Source organism: Haplochromis burtoni, unplaced genomic scaffold, assembly GCF_018398535.1.
Source record: "Haplochromis burtoni strain Fernald_Lab_line unplaced genomic scaffold, NCSU_Asbu1 Contig_3, whole genome shotgun sequence".
Classification (NCBI taxonomy): domain Eukaryota; kingdom Metazoa; phylum Chordata; class Actinopteri; order Cichliformes; family Cichlidae; genus Haplochromis; species Haplochromis burtoni.
In genome coordinates, this window is record NW_024582364.1 from 2,049,642 (window position 1) to 2,058,271 (window position 8,630).

Consider the following 8,630-nt stretch of genomic DNA (forward strand, 5'->3'; position numbering starts at 1 on the left):
AAATAAATATTTAAATAAAAACAAGCTGCTGATTATTTCACATTTTACTTGTGAGCAACGGCACATTTAAATCTTACAAATATAGTTATTTGGCTTATATCGTGATATATATCGTTATCGCCTGAAATGAAAAAACCATATCGTGATATGAAAAAATCTCATATCGCCCAGCTCTAGTCTGAACTGTTACAAGGCAGGATGGATCCATGCTTTCATGTTGTTTATACCAAATTGTGGTTCTATCATCCAAATGTTGGAGCAGAAATCGAGACTCATTAGACCAGGCAACCTTTTTTCCCAATCTTCGTGAGCCTGTGCGAACTGCTGCTGTAGACCATCTGCCTCAAGGTTTGACATATTATGTCTTCAGAAATGCTCTTCTGCATACATTGGCTGTAACCAGTGGTTATTTGAGTTTGTGTTGTATTTCTGTCAGCTGGAAATAGTCTGGCCATTCTCATCTGACCAATGGCATCAACAAGACAATGCATTTTGACCAGGACAATTCCAGTAGATCAACAGTTTCTGGTATACACAATCTAGGGCTGTTCTAATAATACCAGCATAATTTTTTTATGTGTGTTTTTTTTAAAAGTGTCATATCATGATATCATTACTATAGCAGCATCCTACACTTATATTCCGTATTGCACACAATAATGAGGCACACTCAGACATGTCCGACAGGCAGACAGCCAGGTGTCCGGCTCTGATGACGATTTGGTAACAACTGAGGTCATTGAAAAAAACCCAACAAAGCACAGTACCTTAAAATTATTTGTGCGAAAGCCGGAAACGACAAACTTGTTTCACTACTTGAGCCAAAAAACACAGAGTACGACCAGGCTATCAGCTGGTGATGTATGACCCAAATGTAAACAAATGACTCACCCAAGCATCGTTGGAGCACTCGCTAGATATACTTCTTACAACAGGAAGAGCAAACGGTGGCTGGGAATCACTGATGCAGTTACATATTGTTTAGCCAAGTAAATGACAGCAATTCAAATGGTGGAAAGGGAGGAAGGAAGAAGACATTTTTCATTGTGTGCAGGCTGCTGATGAACAACAAGTTACCTCAACTTAGATATTATTAAACTAAAGTGTAGAGCAGTCATATTATACTTAACATTTCCAGTGAAAATGCTACCTAGGCTAATTTTGTGCTTACATTTGAGTTGCGCTGTGTCACTACTATTGTACTATAGTGCTGCTGCTGGCAGCTTGTTTTAATAGATCCACACTTTAAATTCGATAGTCTGTTATCGTTGACAGCAAGTCATTGGTAAAGAAGAACTGAAAATGCCCTTTAGGTTATTTGTACTAGTAAGTGCTGCTACCTGCAAGCTACAGTCACCACTATAACGCTCTTCAGTAATTTCTTTTTTTTCTCAGTATCCACTGAGATTAATTTAATTTTTATGCTCATCTTATTCTTAAAATAAATGTTGTTTCTTATAAGAGAACCAGATACTATTTTGCTGTAAGTCCACTGTGCATCCAGTGAAAAAATTAACACAGTACCCTCTGATTTATTTATTTATTTATTTATTTAAAAGGGAAAAAAGTGTTGAAAAAATAGTGAATTATGAAAACAAATCAGAAAATGAGCTGTTCTGCTTGTGGCAGAGTTCCACTCATGTTTCATGTTGGGACATTATCTTATTTTCTCCTGTAAGCCAATTTGTTGCTTCTAGTCTTCCAAAAGCAATAAATGAGTAACTACAGACTGCTGTCTTTTGATCTTGCAAGACCAGAAGAGTCTCGTCATTAAAATATCAACATAAATCAAAAATCATCCAAGCTGTGCAAGCCACTCATCAATCCATCTGCTATACTGGGATCCAGGCTTTGACAATCTACTGTAATGCCATCATGCAGACCCTTTCCAGACAGTTGAAGCAGTAAGGCCAGTAAAGCAGACATCTCCTTCCACTCCCTGGTGGCATCCAGTCGCTGATACCCTCATTTGTAACTTTTTCCATAAAGACTAGCTGACTGCGGCTTTTGCTATTGCTATGTACTTAGCTACTGTTTGATTTTTAAAGATAACAAAATTAAAAACTGAAAAGTAAATTTGTTCAGAATAGCATTAAAAAATTAAATTGATATAGAATAGTTACTGAGAGAGGCCATCCACCATTCCTGATTATATCTACACCGACTTCCATATGATCCTGAACTACAGTAGTTGGTTCATACTAGGCCATGTAATAGGCTATAACAGAGTTGTCTGTTAAAATGCAGTTGTTTGTTTCTACATCAAGTTATTTATGTTTGACTCAAGCTCACAGGTAATTGTTTTTAGCCAAGGTTTGCTAGAGGCTTCTTCTGTCATTCCCCATGGAAGTCATTTAGAAGGAGGGGTTGATTTGGCATCTAGCCATTTGTGATTTTTCTCTCCAGTGACACAAAATTACCCACCCCCACCCCCAATCTCCTCCCTCACTTCCCACCCGCTGGATCCTCCTGAGTACCCCGGAGACATACTGCTCTCCTTTGGGCTGTGTTTGTTCTCCCCACTTAGCCTGCTAGCACTCGGTGTTGCTATTTAATTTGTATCCATGACAATTATCCCCTCCACATGCTGCTTCCAAGATTAGGTTAACTGAGCTTGCGTTGAAGGGATGCTGACACTGGCAGATATTTACATACTGTGTGTACAAGCAAGGTATGAGTTGGTGTGTCTGAGCGTATGAGTTGGCACACAACGCCTGTTTGTAAATGTACACGTGGTTGTCTGTTTGCTGACATGGCACATACAGTGAAATATAAGAAAGGTGGAACTTTCTTTGTTAGAAAAGTGTGTTGATACTAAGGACTTCTTTAAAAGCTAACATTACACATATTATGATCGTTCACAGACAATCACCTTAAAGGGCTAGAGGTGAGAATTTTAGTCACAGTTAAACTGAGTAATCCAAAACCTGGTCCAGCGTGGTTGTAGGGGAGATGGTTAGGTGTACAGATCTGAGAGGCTATATTGATAAATAAATGCATTTCTTGGATGTCTGTTTTATTAAACAGCCCTCTTCAGATCTTGCCAAAGCACATTGGTTGGGTTAAGACTCTTTTTTTTTTGCTGTTGTTAAAAAAATCATACATTTTATTTTTCAACTATTCTGTTGTGTATTTATCTGTATGCTCTAGGTCAATGTCTGTTTCACTATCCAGCTGCTCCCCATGCTTCAGGTTATTGTCTGCTACAATAATATAATGTAATTTCTTTCTTTTTTGATTGCCTCAACACTTCCAGGATGTCAGTCCCCGAGGTTGCAGAGCAGTCTCAAACTTTCCATGTTTCACAGTGACCTTTTTAAAATTTGAGATGTGTATTTTATTTATTTTTTTAATTTCTGCCGTTTCATTAATTTATTTCCTGTAGAGTTTTCTGCTGGTGTTTTACTTATTCTCTTGACCTCATGTTCAACTGCTTCAGCATTATTGGACTCGGTGTGATTGGGGTATCTTTGCAGAACACCCTCTTCTCAAAAATTATCGCTAATCCTAAACTAGTTGTAGACAATTTAAGAACATGCTGGCCTTAAAGGTACAGTAAGTTGGTTTTTTGTTTGTTTGTTTGTTTTTTAATTTGATCTTTTTTCTTTTCTTTGTTTAGATTTAATAGAAAAAATTGTGAGCATCAACTTGTGGAAGCCACCATGTTACTTGACTACCTTGAATACAGTGGCCAAGATGGTCATTATCCTTCTGTCTAATTGGGTTTTATGTATGTGGATAGAGACCAGCCCACTTACAAGTTAGTTTTAATTTAAAGATCACAAATAGCTCTTTCAAACTCTATATGACTATTTAACATTTGTACATGAATGCTTTCGTCATGTCTTTCTCATTGTGTCTTTCTCTTCCTTAACTACTGCTCTGTCTTCTCCCTCATCTCTACCTCATCCTCTTCCTCCTCACCTCAAGCCTCATCTCCTGAACTGAAGTCAGGGCTCTAACACAAGAAAAGGTGCATGCATATGAACATTTATTCCAGATATTGTTGCAGTTAGTTATTGTGAGTAGCAAACTGAACAACAAACTAGCTAAACGACAACAGCTGGTTGTTGCATTTTGCAGCACTGACCATGAATGGTTGCTTAGTATGACTGTCATACCATAGTGTATGACTAATTCATGCAGAAATCCAGGTAATTCCAAAGCTTTACAAACTCTTTGAGTTCCCTCAAACCAGTAAGTGTAGATTAGTTTTTCTTTAACCAAATTCATCTTATGACAGCCAGCAACCATTCACTAACCAGTTTGGGGTAATGCGGATTTCTTCCCTACTAACTGGTGGTTTAGAGGGGGCTACCAGCTAGTCTCTATACTGGTGTGACTGAGGGCCATTTATACTTGCTGTTGTTGCGCTCCTCTTGCTGAAAGTGATGTCACAATGGCTGGTGTGAGACACTTTTTGGTGTCGTTTCAGTTTGCTGTGCACCTCATGTGTCTTTTCTAACCTTGTGTTGGTCATGCAGCTGGTTTGAAGACACAGCTTATGCAGAGTTGAATGTTGCAATAGTGTGAAAAGATGAAACTTTCAGGAGGACAAATTGATTTCTTTGCTTCCTCTACATGTTTTGTCTCCTACTATATGAGGAGGTTTTGTCTGAGTGGCAGCACCTATCGTTCAGCAAGTCTGGCATGACATCAGAAACAGTAAAACGGTGGCTGTGATGACGTCACTGTGATGCTACCATTGTGGTTACCATAAATAGGCCATTAGCGCCATCATCACTGAATCGCCCATTTATTTTCATTGCCTCTATGTTTTACCAGAGTTTCTCCTTGCAGCTGTAACACGAATATGTATGAAACACCCCACCAGTACCACCCTTTTGCCTTACCCATGACTTCAATGCCTCCATTAAAAATCAGTGAAAGCCATGACGATATTTAATTAATTCATGACTAAACCACCACTCCCCCGTCTCGAGGTGAAGTTGTGTTGTTTTAATGTCTTATTTCTTTTCATTTCCTCGGTTTCTTTGTTTGTTTGTTTTTCTTACTCCAGGGGTCGCACCAGAGGGAGAGTTGTTGTGGATGAGGAGGACAGCATGGATGGGACTGAGATAACAGAGTCCATAGACCCTCAGGACACAGGTGAGACTTTGTTTTTGATCTTTTATATACACATTGGTTTTACTGAGAGTGATATATGACTTGAACCTGCACCCCAAGTAGCCTTATGCAGTGCTTTGAAGGGTATGTTAGTAAAGGTAGATGAGTCTCCTTCTCCTGGAGAAGGATGGATGAGAGCTTTTTCTTAGCACCCAGTGCCTTTTTTCAGGGCTATAATTGAATGGGTTTAGCTTGAGCTGTGAAGCTGTAGTGGGTGTGTATTTTTTCTTCTCCCCTTACTGCTTCCATCTCTCCTCTTGCTCTGAGATTGGCATTGAGGTGCAGAGGGAAAGAGCCCAAGGCTAATGCCCTCTAAAAGCTTTTTAAAATCCCATCAGTCTCTCCAGACCCATTTATGTGCCTTTTTTATGTGTGTACATCACATCATGTGACCATGCCTCCCATTCTGATACATTTCAGTGCCGCCCTGTTGCTGAGCTGAAGATAGTTGGAAATGTGACGCTGTCAATGACTTGCCGTTCTTCTGGTATCATTTACCTTAGAACAAACAAAGGCAATATTTCAGAGTTTAAAACCCTTCAACATTTTTTTTGTAAATGATGTTATGAAATACCCAAGCATTCACTTTGCCTTTTCAGTCTACCGCCATATGCACTTAAAACTCAGTGGTTTCTTCAGTGGCTCTCTGCCTCTGGGCTTTTGGCAAAATGAAATTTGTGACTCTGTGCAGTCTTGTTCTTAAAGTGATATGTGCTGAGGTCAAGCACAGTATATTATAGCCTTTTAAATGCATTGTTTATTTTGTCTGTCTCTAAATTGTTATACTTAGAGGTCACATAGCTCACATTTTCAATATACATTACCATTAAAACAGTGTGATTGCATCTAGGGAATGTGTAGAGAAATTAACGACTGATAAAGTGATAAGCCATGGCGTTATCAGTTTTGATTATGGTACTTTAGAGATTATAATGCTTCTTCTTTTTCTTTTTTTCATTCCAATCCCCGAAAAGCGACCCCTCTCTCTCAGATAGTGTGGTAGAGGCATGGAAAGCTGCAGTACTGAGCAGAACATACTTAGCAGAACATCCTTACTCTTGGTGACAATGGCAGCGATTTAATTTAAATTTGCTTTAAATTTCCCCCAATTCAATGCTGCCAGGGCTGGTTTCCGCAAGTTTGTCTTTTGAATGCCCAGGTGGAAATGTGTAGTCTGTCAGTGTAGTTTTTGAATGCAAAGTTTGCTCCTAATTTTACTCACCCTTTGGTGTATTATGTATACTAGCATCCTATGCCTACATAGTTGTGTTAAAGTAATTGATCCATTAGCATTGGTAAGAGTAGTACTGTCACCTATCAGTTTTTGTAATCTGATTTTACTTAACAGTAGGTCTGCACAGTTGATGAAATTTTAATCTTGGTCACAATTTTATTTTTCCAACAATTAAATGAACATGATTGATTGAATCTGAAAATGCTTGCTTCGCAAAACAAACATAAAGAAAAAGCAGCGAACGTGCCACTAAATCAGCGCCTAACTATATGCCTCCACTCTGGACAAGTGAATAAACATCTTACATATCTGCAAATATTATTATTTAATTGACAGGAATGTAACACAATGTAAATGTGAAACTCATACCCTGCTTTAAGTGCTGCTGCAGTTTATTAAAAAAAAAAAACCAAAAAAAAAATATTATATATATTATATATATATATATTATATATAATAATTATTATATATATATATTATATATATATATATATATATATATATTATATATTAATTTTTTTTTTCTTTAGTTAATTTAGTTGAATAAAGAGGACCAATTTTAGTTTGATGCAAAGATTTGTACATTGGTACATTAGCAGAAATGTAGGACAACATGGATGTTAAAGCATTGTTATGTTTACGTGTGGCAACAGCATTATGTCAGTAATTGTGATAATTATCGTGCCCATAATTGTGGAGCCCTGCTAAACAGGATAACACAACCTTTTTTTTTTTAATTTAACAAATATAATGAGCTATTATCTAAAAAATGAGGCGGAAAAACAACAATCAGTTTAATCAGTTGATGTCTTGTAAAAAATAATTGTAAAACATCCATTGCGTATGCACTCAGTTATCAGTAGGTAAGTAGTAGTAAGCCTAATATGAATTTTGCCCTTTTTTAATTCCTTTGGATGACACAATCATTGTGGCATTAGCCTAATTACATGCCAATGAAATATTAATAACATTTTACATGGCCCAAAGTCTCAGTGAGAGGTACTGCTGGGAGTTGTTTTGTATGATTAGCAGAGTGAATTGAGGGTTTCGTCAATTAAATTAAAATTAAAAGCAGTCGTGATATGTCAGATATGAGTCCAGGATTGAACTTTTTTTATTCCCCCAAAATATTAATTCTAGCTACTTGAGATATTTTGACAGCCATGCCATCTCTTTTATTCCCTGCCTCTATTGTTATCACTATTCTGTACAAGACCTTGATGTTCCCACTGAGTTTATTGTAATCAGTGCTTGAGCATATGGTCCCCATATTTTACCATCCATCTTGCTAAAAAAGGCTGTGTTTCTGACCTGGAGGAAAAAGACTAGAATATAACCAACCTGTCCTGTAACAGCCTGTGTCTGTCAGGGCCTGTATGCTAAACATGCAGTCATAATTGGCAGTGAATTGAGGAGCATTTACCAGCACAGAGGCAGATGCATTGGAACAATTCAGTGCTTAGCTATTTCTCTACTCCCTAACAGATCTTTTCTCTTTTTTCCTTCCGTGTCTTTTTCATTTTTACCATCAGAAACACAAATCCAGCCGGTGGAGACTGTGGAAGTGACCAGTGAGGTGCCAGAGGAGGACAGGCCCTCTTCCCCTCTGGCCCAGAGCCCTCTAGCCGAGAATTCAGCAGGACCATCTGTCCCAACAAGTAGAGAAGTCAAAAGCAGGTTAAAAAAACTTTTCACTTCCCCAGAATCGCTGTTTTTGAGAAATAAAGAACCGTGCATGCATGTGTGTGAGAGACTCTGTGTGTATCTTTTTACTTTTTAAATTGTTTTTATGAATGAACAAGCACAGGTCTAGCACATACTAGACACATGCATGGATGGATTAGGTGGGAGTCATCAGCAGGTAGAGGCAGCCCTTTTCCTCCCAGGTGTCACTTTGTTAGAGGTTGCAATCAGTCTTCTGGCCTGTCTGTTCTATCGATGTTGGTGATGGAAAGCAGATCAGGAGCCTCTCCTGGGATCTTATTAACAGTACCATCTCAGCACTTAATGTGATAAATATTTGCTGCTTGCTTTATTGCTCAACTTTCCAGCTCTTGGCCACTGTTCTGCTGCTTTTCTGTTTACCACTTTGTCTCCAAGATGGCTTTCTCACTTAAAATGTTGATTGTTAGCACATCCAAATATCTGTTGTATAACCGGACTTGTCTATCTGCCTTTCTTTCTTTCTTTCTTTCTTTCTTTCTTTCTTTCTTTCTTTCTTTCTTTCTTTCTTTCTTTCTTTCTTTCTTTCTTTCTTTCTTTCTTTCTT

General features: G+C 38.0%; 1 protein-coding gene across 9 annotated transcripts in view; it reads left to right on the forward strand.

Annotated features, from left to right (window-relative positions):
* Positions 1-8,630, forward strand: part of LOC102306641 (histone-lysine N-methyltransferase 2C) — an 88,388-nt gene that overhangs the window by 25,382 nt on the left and 54,376 nt on the right. For 8 of the 9 annotated variants that reach the window (XM_005912732.3, XM_005912733.3, XM_005912736.3 and 5 more), the window contains 2 exons: positions 5,021-5,109; positions 7,894-8,038. In XM_005912732.3, coding sequence (XP_005912794.1) covers positions 5,021-5,109; positions 7,894-8,038 — 234 coding nt within the window. Of the gene's footprint in view, positions 1-131; positions 3,974-5,020; positions 5,110-7,893; positions 8,039-8,630 lie in introns of those variants that run through there. The other variant, XM_042219265.1, reaches the window with a different exon arrangement.